This window comes from Triturus cristatus, chromosome 9 (assembly GCF_964204655.1).
Source record: "Triturus cristatus chromosome 9, aTriCri1.1, whole genome shotgun sequence".
NCBI classification, from domain to species: Eukaryota; Metazoa; Chordata; class Amphibia; order Caudata; family Salamandridae; genus Triturus; species Triturus cristatus.
The window spans coordinates 914,144,715-914,168,166 of NC_140592.1; the positions used below are offsets into that span (position 1 = coordinate 914,144,715).

At 42.5% G+C, this 23,452-nt stretch overlaps 1 protein-coding gene across 2 annotated transcripts in view; it reads left to right on the top strand.

Moving 5' to 3' along the window:
• CLMN (calmin) overlaps positions 1–23,452 on the top strand; it is a 479,452-nt gene that overhangs the window by 80,608 nt on the left and 375,392 nt on the right. Inside the window, exon 1 of one of the 2 annotated variants that reach the window (XM_085626457.1) lies at positions 5,225–5,413. The exons of the other annotated variant lie outside the window; for it this stretch is intronic. Coding sequence (XP_085482583.1) covers positions 5,389–5,413 — 25 coding nt within the window. The 5' untranslated portion in view covers positions 5,225–5,388. Of the gene's footprint in view, positions 1–5,224; positions 5,414–23,452 lie in introns of those variants that run through there. 2 annotated transcript variants of the gene reach the window in all.

A 23,452-nucleotide genomic window follows, 5' to 3' on the forward strand; every position in this document is an offset into this window, starting at 1 on the left:
GTGAACATCCAGGAGCTGCTCCCCCACCCGCCCCCAGCGCCTTGAGACCCTTTCGGGTGAGTAGTTGCGCTTCATAATCCCGTGATTGATTGATTGAAAGCAGGCACAGTTTGTTTCCATCAAATATGACATTTCAGAGAAGAAGGACAGCATTACACAGCTCTGTACAGCAGTGGTGGAAGGGAAGAGAGAAAGTTCCGGCAACTTCAGGCACATGACATATGCCATCAGGGAACTCTGCTCTGCAGTGTCCTGAAGGAAGACCATGTGTCCCACCGCAGACTGCATCTCCAATTACTTGGCCGTTTAGATGGCTGCACTAGGGCCATCAACCACCTGAAAAACACTATAGCACTTGTGTCTCGACGCGCAGTGGCCATGCAAGTAAAAATGGCATATTGTAGCGGTGATGTGGCCAGGGGTTTTATTCGGGTCACAAATGCTGTAGAGCATTTGCAAACTGCTAGAGTTGGTGGTGGTAATGTATTGGGTGGGTGGGATAGTGAGGAGGCCTCAAGCCTAAGTAGCATCTTAGCACCAGTGGCAAAGTGCAGAAGGCACAGTTTCAGACATGCCTCTGTCTCAGAGGCCTCCTCAAGGGAGACAACAGAGCACACAGACCTGCAATTTGGTGATGTAACCTGTAGCATTCAGTTGTCAGGGCAAACAGTGAAGCACTATGGAAATATTTTTTTCTGCATCATTACCTTCTCAATTCAAATGTTTTCCTTTGAATGTGTCCTTGTACACTACCTGGATTCAGGGATTAATAAAGCACATTAACAGTTGAACTTCTGTAGTGCATTGTCTCATCATTACTCACCGTAAAAAATAATTGTGTTATTTTGGCACATCTGTCTGCCATCTGCTGCCCTTGCACCATCTGCTGCTCTGCGAGGTTGACATGGCTCATCCTCTTCATCAGACTCAGAATCTGTCAGGTCCACGAGTATGTCTTTGGTAGTTGGTAGGTTGTGCAACATGGCACAAGTGGCCACAATTTTGCAACAGATCTCCGGTCTGTACTGCAGAACCTACTCTTCAGTAGGACGAAGGTCCGCTCTATCACATTGTGTGTCAACTTATGCTCAGAATTGGATCTCCTTTCACTTTGGGTTGCAGGATTCAGGTATGGGGTGAGTATGAAAGAGCGCATGGCATATGCACTGTCATCTACGGGAAAAAGGCAATAGATCACTCACTGTACTGTTTCACCAGATCTAGAGAGTCTGCCAGACTGTGTTACATACATTTACCTAGCAGGTAACCTTCACCAAATTCACCCTAAGGAGACGTGTGTGTATATACCACTGTGTCTGAAAATAAAAGAATTGTGTGTACTGCCAGGAAATGTTGCCACTATGTCAGCTATTGTGTGTGAGGCATTACATATGGCCTGGATATTTCTTGGATGAAAGGATTTCCATTTCCTGAACACGTGCTCATTACCTGAGGGGGGGACAAATGGCTATGTGCGTCCCATCAAAGCACCAAATTACATGGGGGGAATTGGGCTATCTGGTAGAAAACTAATTTGGTTTGCTGCAACTCCTGTGGTGTAGTGAGGAATCTAATGTCATGGTGCATCCGCCGCACCATAGCATCCAAAACTGCATTGAAAAAGCACAACAGCGCACTTTAGGAGACCCCTCCTGCTGCTGCTATCACTCCCTGGTAGCTCCCTGAAGCTAAGAGGCGTAGTGTACAGAGGGCCTGGACATGTGTGGGAATGGCATTGGTTTTGCTAGTCTGATGCTGCAGTAGTGGATGCAATTCAGCTATCAGGTCTTGGATTGAAGCTGAGTCTAATCTATATTTGTTATAGATTTCTTCCTCTGTCTGCTGAAACCATGTTAGGCGCACTCTAAAAATCCATTCTTGTCTCCTCCTTCTCTGTGCTGCTGCTTGAATCCTCATTCTCCTTGCTATGATGTACAGCATTGCCATTGTGGAACATTCCTAGGCCCTCTGGCCCTGTTAAAATTGTTTGCACCTGGTTACCACCTGATTGGAAATGGTGGTAATTTGCACGTGCAAAATTGAGATTTTTGGCTCATTCACAATTTGTGAATGGTTCCTACATAGGTCTGCGATTTACCAATTTGCGAATTTCAATTAGGGATTCGCAAAATAGGTAATCGCAAAATAACGATTCACAATGTTTGCAATTACCACGATTTGCGAATACAAAGGCTTTCATACATAAGGAAAGGCCATTTTACATACGCAAATGGACGAATTTTGCTGTTCGCGCAGTTTGCGAGCGCAAAATAGTTTCATACGTCTGGCCCTTAGCACTTTGTGCTTCTAAGCACTGTTTTTACTGAAATCTTCAAAATTGCATATCTTCGGTTCCAGTGATTGGATTGTTGTTGTTTTGGTTACGTTTTGCTCTCTTTTTCTAAATTGGTGTGGAATTTTTCTTGTATTGTGTTTTCACTTTACACATTGCCTCTAAGTTAAACCTGACTGCCTTTGTGCAAAGCTACCAGAGTGTTAAACACAGGTTAATTTGAGGTTTGGTTGTGTTTCACACCAACAAAAGTTGTGGTTGCTGCTTGAGTCGGGGTTTCAACCCGCGCAACCAGTAACTCAATTTCCTACAGTATTGTAATAGGGTGCTTCCAATTCGGAGGGACTTTAGCAGTTGATAAAGATGCATCCTCTCTTAACTAAATAGCCTGCCATATAGCGGCGGTGTGGCCAATGCTGACACACTAAAGTGCTCTTCTCGAGCGAGGCTTTTGAGGAAACAAAAGATGGGGCAAAGTAATACCAGAGACTGGAGTCGAACTGCTCCTGGTCAGAGCGACAGACTTGATTGTCCCTTGAAGTTTCTGGGAAAAGAAATGATGTAAAAATAAATGTGCGAAAAATAAAATCATAAAGTTTAAAAAAAAGAATCCTTAACCATATCAAGATGGTATCATGGTAACGCCATGGGAAGGGAGTGATGGAGCCAGGCACCACATGTAATACAAGAAAAGTAAAGGCCCAAATTCATATCAAAGTCGCTGGCAACAGTAGGATAGTTTTAGTTCATTGGAAAGGATGAGATCACGGATGATGGTTGGATCAGTTAGATGACGATGTGTAACATTCTGGGGTTTTGATGTCAGAATCAGTAGGACGATGGATGGCAGGTAAATCAGTGGTACAACATGTGAACTGGATGTACGATTGCAGTTGAGTTGCTGGGAAGATTAACAGTTAAATTGATGTTACAGCGATACCTGAGCAAGCTAAAAATGACTGGTGAGTCAGAGAACACAACTGGTGAATCAGTAGCACAATTAAAGTTCAATAGGTCAAGTGATGACAATTGAACCAATTAGGGCAGAGTTACTCAAAGTACGGCCCTGGGGCCGCATGTGGCCCTCCTGACCTTTAATTGCAGCCTCCTGGTGATCAGCAGCACTGGGCTGCTGTTCGCTTGACAGAGCAGGAACATTCAGAAAGCTGAGAAACAAACTTAAATACTTTATTTACACATTAACTAAAGTAACGGTAAAGAAGAAAAGAAGGTGTCCTAGACAACTTATTTTTAGGAACACCTTTACTTTTAAGGATATCTTGCACTAAACATGTAAAAACATGATAAACTCTCTGCAAACTTCAAAATGTGCATTTTGTTGACATGCATGAGCGTTTTACCTTAGTACATCAGATTATATCACTGCATTGAGAGGCATTTATTAGCAGTGATAGTTTTCAAACACAATCTTGGAAACATTCATGCCGCCCCCATTATGAAAACAATGCCATTAGTGAACCAAAAGGCAAGTCATTTGTCAGGTGCACCTTGTGTGTAGCCTTGGTTGTTAAACGATTGGACCTACATTATAGCTTATTAGATAAAACATAAGAGAAGGTTTTGTACAGCACGCATTCTGAGATGTATCTTTTAAAGGACTCACATATGTGGTAATGAAGAAAAAGAGGCAAAGTGAGATTAACCAATTGCCTAGGATCACACAATTTCGTCAAGTGGGGAAGGCAGGACTGATCGGGTTTCTGGTTTCACATTTTGTAATTCCGTCACCAGATCAGTGTCTCTTTCCCTCTCACATTTCACATTAGAAGTTAATGCTTTGATTCCAATTCTTGGTGCATGAGAATAGAGCTTTGTTGGCAGACAGAAGTCACGTGAAGGCTTGGTTTGCCGTGCACAACATGCATCTGCTTTGCGTCCCCCTACGCTCACCTTTCATCACCCTGACCCTCGCATTGCTGGCATCGGTGTGGCCCGCGGGTATTCCACAGACAGTACTTTACACCCTTTGGGGAAATGTTTGTGAGTATCCATGAGTTAGGGCAATGATGTGTGAATCCGTGGATCAATGATGTGTGATTCGGGTAGGGCAGTGATATTGATATGTGGTCCAGATAGCTCAGTGATGTGTGAATTGAGCATAGCTGCAAATCCACACGGTGCCACCGTGTGACACACCATAACGGCTCCCATCACATGGTCTCCCGGTGAGTAACCAATCTCACACAATGGCAGGGAAAACGAGCTGAAAAACATGTTTTCCAAGGTTTTGAACTGCCTACGTCCATTAAGGGGTGTGAAAACACCCCAGGACATTGCACCAGCCTCAGCAAGCTTTGGGTTTTTTTGGGCGGAGGAGGGGGCTTGGGGTCGTGGTGGGGTTTAAAAGTGCCTCGTAGGCACTTCTCGGCAAGGGGCCTCCTCCTCACACGGTGAGATTGTTCTTAAAGTTGGCAGGTATGATTAGGTATGATGTGTGACTTACGCAGGGCAATGATGAGGGCCTCAGATGGGTTAGTGATGCACAATTAAGGCGTGGCACTAATAAGAGATCATGTTTGGCAAAAAGGGCGAATTGGGTCGGACAAAGATTTGTGATTTGGGTAGGCCTATGACCTGTGAGCCAAGTGGAGGGAGCTGCTGGGGAGCAAACCCATACCCCTGAACATTTTATATGCACGTAAATAATAAAAAAATAGTTTTGAACTTATTTGTTTTTTCTGGTTCAAAGAAAATATGAACGTTTCTGTTGGTTCGTGGTAACTATCATATTGCACAGTCGCAGTGCAGTCTGGGAACACAACCCAGCCTTGGTGATGTGTCGTCAGTATCGTGTGAAACCAAGACTTCGTGTGCCGGTGAGTGAATAATGCATGCGCCTCTCCTGCAGGTCTGCTCGGCCGGTCTCTGGGTGTGGGCCGTTCCACTCTGCACACAGCAGGTATACACACACTGGCATATGGGCAGGGTTCCATCAGCCCTGCGTTTACAGGTGGACGTCAATATCGAACACACCTTTTATTTACATTCAGGCCGGTGACAACTTGACTTCGGGCAGGTCCGTCTTTAATTCCGGAGTTTATTGCCAGCCTCGGCGACATTCCCACAGCAGCGCCATGGAGCACAGGAAAGAACTACTGGGTAGGACGTTTTCTTTCTTTTTTCAATTTACTAAACCAAACAATCGAGTTGAAACGCTGTTGAGTGTTCCTGTTCAGCAGAACTTAACGTGAACGTTTGCAGAAGACAAATAGTGAATTGTTATGTCAGGCAGCAGCTGTTTCTTTGTAGCTGCGCTTTTAACGACGAGGACAGCAGGCTGTGTTGTTGATGTGTAAATTTACGCCATCTTGTAAATAAATACTGGGTGGTGGGTTACGCTTAGTATTTGGGCCATTGCGGCCTTTGACAGCTGTTGTTTTCACTTAATATTTAACACCTTGTGTTCTATTCTTTCTACAAAAAAGTATATCGTTCAAGCGACGAGAAAAATGTACAGAGCAGGGGAAAATATCGTTTATGATATTAGCTGTCGGGGCAGATTTCAGATGCAGGCTTTATTGCGCATAAACCTTGTTCTTTCAACCCCGAGATGCGTTACTTGTTTGCATGTAGGACTGCCGGCCCACTGGCTACTTCAGTGTTGTCACAAAGGTTGCGTACAGAAAATCATTTTGCCAGAGCCCTCTAACTCAGTAATATTACCAAACTTGGAAGGTTGAAAAACCGAGTGGACCGTTCAGAATTCTAATCTGAGATTCACAGGTTGCACACAAATATATGCAGAGCTTTGAGTGGGATTAAAACAGTGGGTGGTCTCTTAAGGGGGCGTTGCCTATGTAATTAGGGGCGTGATTTAGAAAGGTAAATTTAAATCCCTTACTTCCCATAGCATGTCGCCTGACGGGGTTTTGATGCTTTTCTGTGATCTTTCTCTTATTGTAAACATACATATCGCACAATTACAAACAGGCAGGTAAACCAAGCCAGACCTACTGGCTTTGCCAATGCTTATTAGCCATATCAGATAATGGAGCGATAGCAATGATTTTGTTTTGAATAATTAGAATTTAAAATATTTCAATTCTGAAAATATGAGACTTCATTACTCATCTGTGGATGGAGTGGTGGTCTTCAGAAGGCCTCAATCACTCACATTTCTTCCTTCACACCTTTTTCATCTGCAATATTTCACTGGAACACAGTTATTCTCGCCGTTATCTTTCAGAAATCCTACATTTCTATATCTAACACCTCCTCTTTTTGCTCTTCAGCACCCTCTTTTCATCCTCTCCAGCATGTAATGCCTTTCAACGTCTCCTTCACTTCACCATTCACAGTGCACACAACATCCACTCACCAGTAACCTCTGCATTTTCATTTACTTTTGCTCTATCAACAGCTTTTTACCGGATTCACACTCTTTCACACAGAATCACAATTGCAATTGGCGCAAAAGGCTACTGCTCTATGTGCTCCACCGAGAGGCCAAGGATTGGAGGAGCATCTGTTCTGATCACCTCTATGATCCACTCGTAGGAACTATTAGAATCGTGCATTACCTTAAGCCTCAACTGCCGAGTCTCCATCATAGCTGATTATAAACACACACTCACATCCTAAAACTCGCATTAGTGGACTCAGTTCACAGTAGCGCTGAACAAGAGTTATAAGCTGCATGCAAAAAATCAGACGCACAGCATCCTGGAAAAAACACACTCTCATGGAATGGAAGAGTAAGTAAAATATGTGCAATGTGCACAGGAACTTTATCGCTGACAATGTTTAACTCCATGGGTTTTACAGTCATTGTTCATAAATCAATTATCTTGTTTCAGTAAAGCTAAGAACATGAATATAGGACCTAATAGGGACCATTTTCATGGTCCAGTTTCAATTACCGCCAGGTCTGAGACACTACTCACTGGCATTCGCCATTGTGTAGTTATAGTTTGTGTAGCATCCTTCCCAGTCTGGGTACTCACCAATGAATATGCCGCAAATGGAGCTTAGTACAACACCTCTGTATTCTTCTCCGTGTAACCACAAACTCAACATTCTAAACCTGCATTCAATTCACTATGCTCTAATGCTTACATCCCGGTTCTAAGGAGTTTAACAGGAGCCATAATGGTTCCGTCATTCCAAACTCACACAACACTTTATGTACACCTCAGTTCAATAAAAAATTCAAATTTCTTTTTACAAATATATACAATTGGACCTCTTCAATGAGTCTTCGTGGCACTTGGATCACACGTCCCGACCATGTCTTCGGAAACTGGGGGCAGGAAGTAGAAATGTCCTTGATTGGCATTGATGATGGAGAAACAGCAACAGTCAGGGATTCCTCACTTGTCTTTTCAGATCCAGTCTCTACAATGACATCAGTGCCTGACAAGCCACATGCCAGAAGTGTGAGGAGTCTCGCATAATGGACATCCCAGAACGTTGGCCAGTCACCATGTGTCCTTTGCTGATCACAACATGAAATGGTTCAACATGGAAAGAAGCATCAAACTTTCATTTTCTATGCTGATGAACAAGCACTCGATCTCGGCTAGTGAACGTGACATCTTTTGCATGTCAACGCTTGTCTGCATAGGCCTTCATTTTCCTCTTACGATCCAAGTATGTCAGGCGTGTCTCTTCCTCAGTATATGCTCTTCTGTTGCTCCATTAAGGTAACTTGGCTGTCATGGCTCTCCCGAATATCAAGGTTGCAGGGCTTCCCCCTTTAGTCGAGTGAGGGGTTGATCAGTAAGATTGAAGAGTGGAATTTAAGACAGCTTTGAGGTCGAGCTTTTCTAGTACAGCACGTTGGACGGTCATCTTTGGAGTACTCATGAACCGTTCAGCAGGGCCATTGGCCTGTGGCCAAAGAGAGGTGCTATTCTGATGCTTCACATTAAGATGATTTAGAAAGTCTCTGAATTCTCGACTATTGAAAGGTAGGGCGTTGTCAGACTTTAAGATTGCAGGAACACTTTCTTGAGTGATAGTGAGAGATCTTTGATCAATGGAAAATTAGCAACACTGGAAAACGTTTATTTGAATGTATTTACTACTGTAGCATTCTCATAAGGATTAAAATAATTCACTGCTCTGGAGCAAGCAGTTTAAAATGGCACCTGAAAATCAGATGCACAAATTGTACTCTAGGAATGTTTTGGCATGCGTAGCGTCGTAGAACAAGTTATAATGTGCCCATAATGCTAAAAAATAAAACCTGCATGTGGCATGGAATCATCAGTCAACTGGAAACAAATCTCCTTTACACACCAATAGTTGTAGAGTTTTTTTTTTTTTTAAAACCTGCAAAAGTACACATGCAATGTCATTACTTCATCCCAGTGGCAAGCGAAAAGCTACAGAAATGTAACTGCTGCCATAAAGAAAAACCATGCATGCATAATTTGCTTTCCAGTTAGCTATATTAATATCAAACGTGCAGTGCAGACCAAAGTATTTGTGAGGCCTAACAGCATAGGGAAGTAAATCAAGGCCGTCTAAGTTCATATTGCACAGAGTGTCGAGGGCGATCAGAAACTACGTTTAATGTTGCAATACATGATGTAGCAAATATTTAGGGAACAACAGGTACATGTAAAAGTATAGTCAATCATTAATAACTGTTCAGGACAGATTCAGAATATATATTGGTGTATTGAAAAGTTTACAAAAACCATTGTGTCTTCTCTGGAAATTAACTATTTGAAACCATGCACAGAGTAAGAAGAAAATACATTAGCCACACCAAAATGTAAATACTGACGGGACTGGGGATATAAAGGTATTTGTATTTGCACCAAAAGATGCAATAAACTGAATTGTTACATGTACGGTGTTATCATTGTTCATCAAGTGTGTGTGTGTGTGTGTGTTTGTTTGTTTGCTTGTTTGTTTGTTCTCCTAGCCCTATGCTTAAAGACTTTGATAGAAAAGAAGACATTTGAGGTGAGCGGATCTAGAGTGTCGCTGGTGTTGAGAGTGCTCTATATAGGAGCTGCTTTCCACCTAAACTTGAGAACTGCCCAGAGTTCTTTGCTTCTTATTTGCATAATGTATGAGTCACTCTATGCCTGAAAGGGTATTCTTTTGACTTATACTGGTTGCTCCCTTGTGTCTGGACAAAGCTATACCTCTCTGATGAGCCCTAAGTAGAGCGAAACACTGTGTCAGTGGTTGCTTTTACTCATTTCAGGTTGGCTTGGTTGGTATTTTACCAATTCAAAGATGAAATACTGTGCCTGGAGTGGTAAATGGCTTTTGTCATTTTACAGCTCGGCCTGGACAGCACTGTGCTAGTCCTATGCTTAAAGACTTTGCTGTAGAAATGGCAAAATACTTTGTCCCTTTCCATCTTGGCATGGATGGCACTGTGCTAATCCTATGTTAAAAGATTTTGATAGAAAAGCAGACATTTGAGGTGAGCGGATCTAGGGTGTTGCTGGTGTTGAGTGCTCCATACAGGAGCTGCTTTCCACCTAAACTTGAGAACTACACAGAGTTCTCCGTTTTTGTTTTGCATAAATATATATATATGTGATCAAGGGCACTGCGTTGCCCGAAACGCGTCATGGCGGTGGTGCAGGGTGTCCACGAAATAAAGTAAATTTGCACCAGTAACGGGTCTGCACTCGCATCCTTTGGCAGAAAATTCTACTTGGCGAAGTAAGATAGATATAGAGATATATATATATTTTCACCATACGACTCCCACCTCAAACTCCGAACTCTATATATATATCCAGTGGTGGTTGCCACTTGGTAGTTATAGTTAGGTCACTGTTTCAATAGGAAATGCAATTTTTGTTTTGTTAATAACGTTGGTGCCGTGTGATGAATTTTCATGAAACAGTCCAGAAAAGTACGACTTTTTGTCACGTTTGTGCATGGAAGGTTTTGTGGTGATACATCAAGCGGGGGCCAAGAAAAAAGGGGGTCCCAAACCACAAAATCCCATTGCATTTTCCATAGACTTTTTTTGAAAGCGCTACCGAAAAACTGCTGAGCAGAATTACACAAAATTTGTCAGAAAGCTAGGTCTTTGTCCAGAAGTCATGCTTTTTTGTGATGTGGTATAAATCTGTTCAGTAGTTTTAGAGATAATAAGGGACAAACCTATTTGTATATCTGGACGGTTGGGTTTGAGGGACTCTTGCAAGAGTGGGCACTGGGCCTTGCCTTCGGCGGTGTACCGTGGGGATCTGGCTTGCCCACATATTACAACACTCATGACATGGTTAATGACATCATTGATAACATTTCTGCAATGTCTTAAATGACATATTTTTTTATAACTCTTTTTATTAATGTTATTACAGCTACATCCCACATTTCACATTTACAAATGAAGGACTGTACAATACAATCTTTAAGGGTTATACGGAATTCCACCTTTGTTGGTTTCGATGAGAATGTATTCATCAGAGTTTTTAGGAGCCTCTAATTCATCAAGGGAAGAGGGAGGCAGAAGGAGAGGTGGGGTACAAACATTCCCTCTTTATGTGTTCCATTTGCCCCATGCTTGTATTCTTTTTTTCAGGCATCCCCTGGATATATACACTGTTTTTTCCCCTGAACATGCACGATTCCATGTATTTCTTCCAAACACCTATTCTTGGAACCTCCTGTGTCCCCCATAATCTGGCAAGATTTTTTTTTGTGACCATCTGGCCCAGTGTCACCCATATTTTCTCTTTGGAGTCTAAATCCGTTGGTTCCCAGATATTTAGCAGGCATCGTTTAACCTCAGGGGTCAATCCCTGTCCCAGAGTTTCCTCCATACTTCGGAGCACCCCCACCCAATATCTCCTGATGGATGGGCACTCCCACAGCACATGGAGGAAGGTAGCCTCGTGGCCACATTGTCGCCTACAGCTAGAGTCCGTCCTGTAGCTCATTTTAACTAATGCTGGCCTGGAGTGATATATTCTGTGCAGTATTTTTAATTGTACCAGTTTGAGTCTGGACGAGATTGCAACCTCCCTGGGTGAGTCTAGTTCCGCTAAGTCCATCTCCCATTTCTTATGTAGTTGCGTAAGGGGATCAGGAGTGTGATTAATCAATTTACGGTAAGTCAGTGATATTGCTTTTTTGGGCATGTGTTCGTCAAGGAGTCTGTCCTCCAACGGTGTGGGTTCGGGGAATGTCTCTCCCACTGGGATGTTTGCTTGTGGGGCGTGCTGCACCTGCAGATATCTAAATTTTTCTAAATTTGCCAAGTCATATTCCTGCTGCAATTGGGAAAATGCTATTACTTCTCCCCCTTTCCACAGGTCTCCCAACCACGACAGTCCTATAGTGTCCCAATTGTCGAATCCCTTTGTCTTTCGTAAGTTACCCAATTGTTCTGTGAAATTACATCTTTGATGACAAGACTTTCCATGGCGGAGGTGCCAGTTATAGTAACTTAGGGCACAAGCTTTAGTTATTAGAGATAAATTTAGTTAGTAGAGATAAATATATCTGCTGAATTTCAGTGTTTTTTTAAAGTTTAAAACCTTACATTGCCACTGGAATTTTCACCTAGATATAATATCCCTTTAACTTTACAATGGAATGTATTACATTTAATAATATAGTTGTGGGAGAAATTTAGGATTCTAATCATAAAACATATCATGGTGGACTTAACATTTTATTTTGTGAGTTTGAAACTGGTTTTATGATACATTTGATCCTACTTAATCTTTTCCTGAATAGAAACAGCACTAACCCCATCTATTCTGTGGAGTTACTAGTTAATGTTGAGGTGGTTTGCATCCAATAAATGCAGTCCATTATGAATAAGGTTTTTCAATTCCATGAACGTGGGCCAAAAGTGGTAGCCTAAACTAATGGAATGTTGCCTTGATGAGCGGTGAGTTCAAATAGGTGATATCAATTAGTGAGCCATGCTTATTTTTATAGATTTTTCAGTGACCTCTTCTGAATACCATCGGTAATTGACTTATACCTGGGATCTGCTGAGTGCAAAAAATGTTCTCTTGTTTGTTAGAGCTGCTACGATGGCTTCAAACTGATCATATAGCATATTGTCTCGTGGCTCAAAAGGTGAAAACCTTTAGGCTGCTAGTATGTTTCTAGATATTGTTTATTACATATACTAAGAGGGTTATAACCTGAACACCGTGAATACTGTGTGAGTTTCTATTTTATTAGATTAATAGTTTTCCTAATGGCGCAAACCCTGTTACCCTGACCAGCTCCTGTCAGGTAAATAAATCAAAATAACATGAGACCACAAAACTGTTGCATGAATACAAGGTGCGCTTTTCACCAACCCAAGAGTTGGTGCTATATAATTGCAACAATTTGTACAAAAATTGTTTTCATAACATAACACATAAAGTTTCCAAATGATAAATTGTTCACGTCAGAATGCACATTTTCAAGAACTAATCTCAGAATTATTCCTGTAAACAGAGATTACACAAAAGTAGTAATAATCATACAACATCATATTAATTGAACAATGAATCAAAATGTAGATTCTTTCTTCGAGTCTCAAACTCCAGGCAGTGTTTACATATCCTGATGCATTTCGGGAAGACCCTTCATCAGGGGAATACTAAAAATAATAAAATAAGTTCTTGAATCAGAAAACAGTGTATGACGTATCACATTATTTCGCACTGCAGGCTTTGTCAAAGACAGTCCCGTGTCCCACAGGCAAACTGTATTTGTATTTAAGAAAAATATATATATATTTTGGATTTGTTCAAGCTTATCACGTGAAGAATGTGAAAAAATCATAAGAGGTGTGCAACGCAGAAGATAAATAAAGCTGCGCGGTGCATTGAAAACCCTATGCTCAACCAGCATGTTGTGTGGAAATAGAACTTCACCTTATAACCCAGAGTCTTCAAAATTCGGAGATTAGTTCTTGAAAATTTGCATTCTGATGTGAACAATTTTTCATTTGGAACCTTTGTGTTATGTTATGAAAACAATTTTTGTACAAATCGTTGCAATTATATAGCACCAAGGCTTGGGCTGGTGAAAAGCGCACCTTGTATTCATGCAACAGTTTTGTGGTCTCATGTTATTTTGATTTATTACATAGACTGACATTCAAAGTTTTTCCATCAACTGTTATCATTGGGTCAAAGAACAGTGTCATGTTTTTAAAGTTCGGTGTGAAATTGAGATCAGAGTTCTGTGATTGTGGCAATCATGTAAGGAATTGAGCACACAATGCCTCATGAAAAATCCACCATTGATGTATTGGTGCCAAATCAGCATTTGGTTAGGTGTTGGTCAAGTTGACTATCCATTTGTCTTCAAATGCTGACATAAATCTGTTTCCCAGGGTGGGGTGGGATGAAAGAAGCAACCATTGCCATCTGCTTAGTATGTAAATGTTCTGTTTTTAAAAGTGAGAAACTATTTTCAGGGTGAGTGTTACTAATTGATTAATGAAAATAGTAGGTACCCACTGTTTCCTTGGTTTTGTGTTTGGCAGTGTCTCACTAATTGCTAGTGACTCGTCCTGGGCATGTTACATAAAGTGCTTTATTGTCGAAGGTAACTAAGAGTATCCTCTATCATTTTGGCCTGACTCCACTATTTATTGGAATGCATATTCCAAAGTATTTTTTTAATAATTTTGAGATCGAACAAAACAGAGAATCGGTCAAAAAGAAAGATGCAAACCTTCAAACACATTGAGATTTCTTGAGAAAGCAGATCATGTCCTAATTGTAAAAAAACATCAGACATATTGGTTAGTATCAGTAAGAGAGGGAAATATTGAAAATAAGTGAATGAATTCCGGATTGATGTGTATGACCATAGAGGTTCTATGGCTTAGTCTCTAACTTTAATTGAATAATTTATATTCTGTCAAATGCATTCACTACATACATACTTCGAAGGACAACTCGGTAATTAAAATAGTTATCTAGCAAAAAGTGTTGTTAGTTTTGATCAAAATCATAGGGTAGGCCAGGCCTCATAAATGAGTTGGCAGAAGTTTTCAGCTTGACTTGGGGCTAGCAATATTGCCCTGGGATTTGAGAAGCCAGAACTGAGTCATTCCTGTTGAATGTATGCTGAGCTTGGAAGCAGAACATTCGCCGACGTCATTGCATTACACTTCATAAGCAATTAAAATTCCGATCCTGATGTGACTGCGCTTGATTTGGTGTTTTAATGATGCTGCGTAAAACATGTATTTTCATTTTTGCTTTAGTGATGGCTCTCTCACTGCCTTAACTCAGACAAGACGGAAGTCTTTACTTTTGGCAGTCCTATTTGGTCTCCTACGTGATGACCTCTTATTTTGAGCGCCTGTTCGGTACCGGGTACCACGGCTAGAAATTTAGGAATGTTATTTGATAGTAGGCTCTCTTTTGAGCCACAGATCAATAAGCTGATGTCTACTTGCTATCTTCTTTTGAGACAATGTAGAAAGACCATTCAGGTTCTGCTTTAAGATTCAAGGCAATTGTTGGTGCAAACTTTGGTGCTAAGTAGACTGGACTACCATCAATCAATCAATCAAGCATTTATATAGCGCACTACTCACCCAGAGGGTCTCAAGGCGCTGGGGGAGGGGGGTCCGCTACTGCTCGAACAGCCAGGTCTTGAGCTGCTTCCTGAAGGCGAGGTGGTCCTGGGTCAGGCGGAGGTGGGTCGGGAGGGAGTTCCATGTCTTGGCGGCGAGGTAGGAGAAGGACCGTCCCCCTGTGGTGGCTCTTCAGATGCGGGGGACGGCGGCAAGGGCGTGGCCGGTCGATCGAAGCTGGCGTTTGGGTGCGTAGAAGTTGAGGCGGCTGTTGAGGTATTCTGGGCCTTGGTTGTGTAGGGCTTTGTGTGCGTGGGTGAGGAGTCGGAAGGTGATCCTCTTGTTGACCGGGAGCCAGTGCAGGTCTCCCAGGTGTCCGGAGATGTGGCCGCGACGGGGGATGTCCAGGATGAGTCGTGCTGAGGCGTTCTGGATCCGCTGGAGTCTCTTCTGGAGTTTGGCGGTGGTTCCGGCGTAGAGGGAGTTGCCGTAGTCCAGACGGCTGGTGACGAGGGCCTGGGTGACCGTCTTCCTGGTCTCGGTGGGGATCCACCGGAAGATCTTACGTAGCATGCGCAGGATGTTGAAGCACGACGAGGAGACGGCGTTGACTTGTCCGGTCATGGAGAGGGAGGAGTCCAGGATGAAGCCCAGGTTGCGTGCGTGGTCTGTTGGTTTGGGTGCGCTGCCTAGGGCGGGGGGCCACCCCGAGTCGACCCAGGCGGAGGGTGAGGATCCCAGGATGATGACTTCCGTCTTGTCCGAGTTCAGTTTCAGGCGGCTGTTCTTCATCCATTCGGCTACCTCTTATGCCTTATACTACTACTGCAATGCCTTATACTTTGGGCTTCCTGATTATCTGACTAAAAGGACACAACTCATACAGAATGCAATAGCGAGGCAGATTTTTGATAACAGGAAATTTGACAGTGTTTCCCCCTTTCTTAGACAGCTCCACTGGTTCCTTAACAAGAAGTGACGCCAGTTGTATGGCTCATAAAAAACTGTACCCTGCAACTCAGGGTTCATACATTTTTGATATGCTCAAATAATACTCTCCGGCTAGAACTTTTCGCTCATCATCTGTTGGCCTGGTTACAATTCCAAAGATTCACAGAGCACGCCTAGGGGGTAAGGCTTTCTCTGTAGTTATGTGCAGGCCTGGAACAAATTGCCTTTTGCCTTTAGACGTGAGCCGGATTTGCTCAAATATCTAGAATGTCGCAGAGTATTAAAATCCTTCCTATTTATTTAATTTGGGTCTTAATTTACTTTCTTTGGTATGCAGAAGTTACTTTTTGGCTAAGCGCCAGGATACCCGTTGGGTAATTGCACGCTCACCACCTAATTAATAATTAACAAGTACTATGGTATGATCTTGCCCCTCTGGGAGTGAAGCCTCTGGCCTAATGATTTTACACATAACGCTCTAGTAGAGAAATTAATAATTGAACAATTGAACTATTCTACCACTGCAGTCAGTCAGATGAGCATTATGTAATAACCGTTCGCTGCTTTGCTCAGATTGACCGGTTGGTTACGTTTACTTGCTAGCCCTTGTGGTTGTTCATTGCACAGCAAAAAAATTTGCTCATTACGTGATTTTCTCTTTTTTTTATGTTGTGCATTTTACAAAATTATAATGTTGTAGTAAGGCAGCTCTAGTCTTGACCCAAGCCTCGGAAATTCGACTGAAATACTGAAACTGGCAGGGGACAGTTGCAAATAACTCTCTCTGACTCCTATTCCAAAGTTTGCAACAACTTTATCTATTCCTGACAGCGAACGGCACCGTTTTAGCTCCATATACCTATTTGCCTGCATGAGTACGAAACTGTTTCTACGGATGACATTACCGACACCTCTCGCGCCTGATGACAGGATGTTGCGTTGCGGCCAGCGCTTCCGAATTTGAAAGTGGGCAACCAGGAACGAGTCTCGGCGTCGGGTCAACATCCTATCATTGTGGTTAAATCATTTAATGTCCCGGGCCTAAAAGAATCCCGGGCCTAAATGAAGAACGTGACCTCTGTTATGTAACTGATGCTCATGTAAAGCGCTCCCGGTCGAGTTCGCACACATTAAGCTAAAAAATAAAATACATGCGCTCATATGTCTGGAAATGCTGACTGTATTATTTACTACAAATATGTTGAAAAAGTCGACGCACGGTCGGTTTTGTACTCAACCTGTGTAATAGGGAATGTTTTGAATCTGCCACTGAAGTTGTTCAGAACTAATCAGTTTGAGGTAGAGGGGGCTATCAGTGGAACTAAAGCTGAACCTGTTTGCAGTGAGAGCTTCCTTTTACACATCCAGACAACAAGCTTCCATTGCTCTGTCCTGGATGAAGCCCCCCCCCCCTCCCCCCCCGCTTCAAGGTGAGTGAAAACATCTCAGTTCTGTCTGAGAATCAGACTGTATTATGAGACTAACGAAATTCAAGAAAACTAAACGAACAGAGTAAAATCAGAGCTTCCATCGGTTAAATCTGCTAAGGCCTGTGTTTCCTGACAGGGCGTCAAAAAATGTGGCACCAGAGACATTCATTGCACGCAGGAAAGGATGTTTACAACTCAGGTGAAGAAATAGAAACCAGGCGTGTGAGTTCAAGGTAGATTTCTTTTTTCCTGTGGACTGTTGTAAGACGTGTTTAAAATTAGTCAACATCCGGATGTGGCGGCAGGTACAGCCTGTTTTTCTGTATCCGGGTATTATTAATGAGCTCTAAGGGCTATGCCAAAAACCTGTGCGTTGAGCCAGCCTTTGAGTAGGAACAGACTGACACAAACTTTACTGCACGCCGACATGCGTTTGTGGGTGAGTGGGCCGTGCCGTGACTCATTGGATTTTATTTTAAATTATAGCCCTTATTTTAGAAGCTTTTATATCCCGGTTAGAGCGCAAACGGTAGTTTGTACTCGAATCAGCTTTCAGCGTTTGAGGTAAATACCACACATCCGCCATTTTCCTTGGATACATTCTGGCAAGAAAAACCTGGTAAGAGCTATCCGAATAAAAACAGCGGGAAAGAGATAACTCGTGCACGAATTTGGCATGCAAAATACCAGAAGCTATGCCATACCCCGACCTGCAGAACTCGGAATTGGCGGGAAATACCACAGAAGGTAAATACTTCACATGTATTTACCAGAAGTGGTATTACCACCCAAAATACCAGGGCAGTCGCAATGATACCCTAAGATGGCACAAACAATGTTGAGTTTAATTTTTGAAGCCGGTTTGTGGGTCATATAAAATTAATTGTTAGTCTCTCTCTTATGATATCCAGTGGGAATGAGTGTACTTCACAGGGACGGTCAGTAAGTTAGCTGTTAGGTGAGCTACAGTGAAATGGAAATTCGGTGGGAAAAGCCTCCAGAAGCAGTGGTTAAGTAAACACAAAAGTGATGGGAGGGATGCTTGGATTAATCGCAGTCACTGTTAATTACTCAGACCACACACATCCCAGTCCGTTATTTTTTTGCCCACATGCCACTTCAGATTGGACCCAAACATATGCAAATCAGGCTTGACCCAGCTCCAACAGGAGCAGTCTATGCCGAAGTGAGAAGCCAGGTCCTCTGTGAACCAGCACACAATCAACCCAAGACTGGTTTCACCCTAGTTTCAGCTCTTCAGTTGGGTGCAGCTTGGTTCCAGTGGCAAAGTGAGCACAGGACCCACGTCTGGGCATACCTGTCGCATTTAGGGCGTCGTACTGAAGTAAAGAAAAAAGTGATGGTAGAGATGCTTGGAATAATCACAATCACTGGTAATGCCTTGTGGCGCATCCCAATCCATTGTTTTTTTTGCCCACAATCCCACCTCAGATTACACCCAGTTATATGCAAATCAGGCTTGATCCTGCTCCAATAGAAATAGTCCATCTCAAACTGCCAAGCGAGGTCTTCTGTGAACAGGAACACAAGCAACCCAGGGCTGGTTTTGCCCTAGTTTGGGCTCTTCAGTCGGGTGCAGCTTGACTCCAGTGGCAAGGTGAGCACAAGACTCACGTCTGGGTAGACCTGTTGCAGTTAGGGTGACACACTGAAGCATATAAAGAGGCAAAACTGGTCTGGGGGGGGGGGGGTGACAAGAGGTGGCATTGGTGGCCCTGGATAGATTATTGGGGGGAAATTTAAAAGTAATTTTAAAAATTCATGTATTGCTCCTAATTGAATCAATGTTTGAATGCATTTTTACTGTTTTTTTGTCTCAATTTCTGTTTAATTCCTGGTGCACTACAGTTTCCAGGTTAAACCAGCTGTTTTCATTGTTCTTTTTATCGTGTCTCTTGGTCCAGGAACAGTTTTTCTCAGTTTCTAGTTGAACGGGCCTGGCCTTTCAGTACAGAGGAAAAAACTGTTCTCTTTTCCCAGTCCTATATCTCTAAAACTCCAAAGCAATAAGCATTCTAGACTATTTGTTCCTTTGATGTCAGCTGCAGCTGCATTGTGACAACATTCACAGGATGGCCCCTGTAATTATTTTAAGGTCGGTGTTTTGACAACACAGCTGTCAAGCAGGCCTATTGTGTGTGCTTTCAATGGGCTTTGGGCCAACAGTGTTGAAGTTCTTCTTGATTAAGAAGTTTGATTTCGGAAACGGTGTAACTGTTGGGTCCATGGGGAGGGCTACATGGTCCATGATTACTGCACTGGTTTCCTTGCGTCACAATAACGTTTTTCACCAGTATTATAGGTACCAATGTGTTAGCTGTTTATAGGGTACATTTCCAAAAGGGATTTAAATGCAACTTTAGCATCTTGGCTGTGACCAGTGGATGCATAATCCAGAGCAGAAGGAGAAGATGACAACAGGAGGTAGTGGGGTTAAGTGGGCATTCCCAAGAGTTCATAAGTTACTTTTCTCACTTTACTCCACCCAAAATGTCCCTTGCACCTTACCTTTCTTTCCACCATTGTCTCTAATCTCTATTTCATCCATACCACATGCCCTGAGGGCTGGGCCCAAACTAAGAAAATATGTGTGCCTGTTGATAGCACGTGAAGGGCCACCAGATCAGGATCTGCTAGCAAGACCGGACCGTATGGCATCCAATCAGTGTAGTAAAATTAAATCTCAGTGCACCCTGGCTATAAGCCATGCCCTAGGGTACCGTCCTTCCTCCATCAGTTTCCCAAATTAGATTAAGCAGCACAGCAACTAGTATATTCTCTCTCCGTCATTGTGCTCGGACAAGGATATCCTTGCGGATTATAGCACACTTTAGAAGTACATATAACATAACATATATCCTCCTCCTTCCTCACTCCTTCCACTCGTGTCCCTTGTGGTTATCCATCAGAGTAACCTCAAGGGACACAAATATCCTACTAGTGGCAGGAGTGCTACATAAGAGGGACACATAACCTCTGTTCCATTCTTAGTTTCTCCATTTATGTCCCTCATATGTCCCATCCTGTCCTGTTCTCCCTAAGCACTTTGAACCTGTGTTAGGGTAGTATACGCACAAAAAGAACATCACAAGATTACTAACTATGCATTTATTGATCCTTAATCAAGCCATGTTTATTGAGTTAACTACATGGTTATCAACCTATTGGAAAATAAATCAGTAGTACAAGCTTACTGATCTCACATTGATTATTTGTAATGTTTTGTAGGATAATATTCTGCTGTCAATGAGATATCTATGCTCTATCAATGATATCAAGGTTTTGTCCTTTGCAAACTTGTTTGTCTGTATAGTATGTGAGTCAGAGGTTGTAGTTACTTAGTTATGTTGCTTATTAGTCTGGTAATCTAATGTATGTTGCTTTTTGGGAGATTTTAGGGGGCACTGGTATTTAATGGCTTCGACAGAAATGTTTTTGTGCATGGATGCCAGATTGCATCATTTAAAAAAAATAATAATTGATCCCACAACAAGGAAGGGCTGCCATCTGAACCAAGACTGATTTGCATATGGTTGGTCTACTTGTGTAATAGAACAAAGGGGCTAAGGCACTATGAGTAATTACATGTGCTCAGATTAATTAAAGCATTTCCGTCTATCCCCTCTTTCTGTTTAAATGAGGTGCCTAAATCATATGTCTATGCACTAGGCCTGGGCGGAGTTCGAGGAGTTCCACGTAGTGACCAAAAAACTGTGCCAAGATACGTTGAGTTCCACAAGTGGCGGAGTGCATTAAGTTGCTCTGTTCGTGCTAATTTTTACCGCTGGGTGTATGTCCCGCACTGGAAAATCATCTCAAATGGCAGCATGCGCAGCCCAAGAGGGCGCTGATTCTGCCTCTCGAGTAGATGTTGTACTCGAGTGGCAGCTTCCTTAACGCAAACGGAAGGTTTCTCAATGTGAGCCGAAGAGACCATCCTCGACCGCCTGCATTGAGAAATCTTGCTGGGAGGTGGTCTAGCGTTGGATTTTTTCAGCTCGCGCTCGCCAACATAAGTGGGGAAAAAAGCTTTGCTTTGCAGAGCGGAGTTTTTTGGAAATCTGCAGAGTGTGGAGTGAGGAAAACTCCACAAACAGAGCAGAGTTCACCGCCCAGGCCTAACCTGCATAGCTGTGTGTCCTGAGTTCACTATGCCTATTATTTAATACACTTCTATAGCACACCTAGACTGTATTAGAGCACTTAACTTAAAACTGCTTTTTGCATATTGTAGGCAACAGAGCAAGAAATGTTAACAAGCACAGGACAGTAAGATGGAGACAGCAAGCAGTCACATCTGTAACAGAAAATTACATATGTGCTTAAAGAAGAGTTTAAAATTAGAAAGACTTAATTTAGGAATTGGGGAAAAAGATGTGCTCTGAAAGTGAAAAGCGTGGTTTTCTTACTGTCATTGAGGGTGGGGAGTTCTAGGCAGCACTGGCGGAAGATTGCTTCAGGACTGTTATTTTCTTGAATTTGCTTACTTCAAATTGGAAGGCATGTCTGCTTCTAAGGCCATTAGGCACCAGAATTGGGAGGAATTCTGTGAGGTTTAGAAGATTGTTGACAGAGGAGGACCACTGGAAAGCATGTAATATGGGTGGATGTCATAAAGTGTGTCTGAGGTCGTGACAAACATGGCTGATGAATGGAGTAGTGCTTTAAATGGAGGAATGCATGACTAGGGTGTGCCTGCAAGTATAGCATTCACATAATCCAGCCTAGAGATAATGAAGGCATTTATTCAATTTTTAAGTGGTTTGAAGGCAATAGGGGCCAAATTGTTTGAAGGTCTCAAGATTGAAATTTGTGGGCTTTGCCACCGTGTTAATGTGCGGAGTAATGCCATGTATAAAATCATGAGTGAATCCAAGGGCTCCTACTATGGGTGAGAGTAAGAAAAGAACTCAACGAATTTTAAAAATTCCAGAAGAGAGCTCTGACTAGGTCCTGTGAGAAGACATGTATAGAAGGGCCTTCGTTTATCATTGGAAAATTCTCTAACCACCAATTCAGAAATCTTTTGTCCAGATGTCCACATTGTCAAATTTAATTGAGTGCCATCAACAAATTGTTGTACACTGCAAGGCAACCCTGCTTTATCTACGGGATCGTTCCCAATCCTCACCAGTTGGTATCTGTCGGTGAGAAATTAGGTGAATCCACTCCGACTCAGAGCTCAAAAGGCCATACTGTGTTCTTATGTTAATAGAAACCTGTCAAAGAGACTCCTGCTGCACCTCATTAATGGGATCCAACAAGCTGAAAATGTGTCTGGCATTGCTTGTGTTCCCATCGAGAGATGATGTAGTCAACCAATGAAGGGGATTGGGATAAGTGAAGGAAAAAGTAACTAATTAAGTGGCTAATGGTAAAGGGAGGATATTAACAGGAGACTGTGCAGTTTGAGGAATTTGAGGAGAATGGCAGTGGCAGGAGAGGTAAGCATGATCCTCATGTGAGATTGCCTTTAACTGCAGCAGAGGCCTTTTTGCGCATTGATACAAGAGAGGTTATTGATTTGTAGGAACATCACAGACCAGAATAAACACTGCATTTGTTTCCAGCATTGCTCTGCAAACCAGTAAGAAGTATGAACTCACTTGTGTGGGTTTCTGTTAGCAACGGAGAGCGGGCAACTACTTCTCTCTCCTAAATTGAACACCATCAGAGGAAATTAACTCTAGTGACTCAGAAATGAAGTACCTTGTTATGGCACCGAGGGCACAAGAAGTACCTCCCTATTTTAACCTATTATTTTGGCACTGATTTGTTTGAAAGCCATTTATCTAAATTACATTTGAAATAGGACCAAATTGATCGATTGCTTTGAATATTTCCAAGTGTTTGTGTTGTCTGCTCAGAACCATACGACCCTTTGACTGCTCATTCCCTGCTCATGGCATTTTCACAAAGGCCTGCTTATGACTCTTCCCTCTCTACTTGACCCTGATCCACCTCTCTCTCCTCATGCAACCGGGTGCCTTTTGAACTGGTGACTAAAGAAAGGCCCTTCGCCATGGTCGGTGAGACCTATCCCTGGTATAACTGCATTTTATTAGGACCCTGTATACTGCAATTTCGAAGATACAACTTCAGAGCAAATTGAATGCAATGAAATGGACTAAAATACACCTTCGTCAGCCTACTCAGTGCTGTCAGAATTGAATTAATCAGAATCAATAAGTTAAAAGTGATTTGTTAGAAAGCCATATACACAAATTACTGTTAAATTAATTATTATTAGTACTATTACAATTA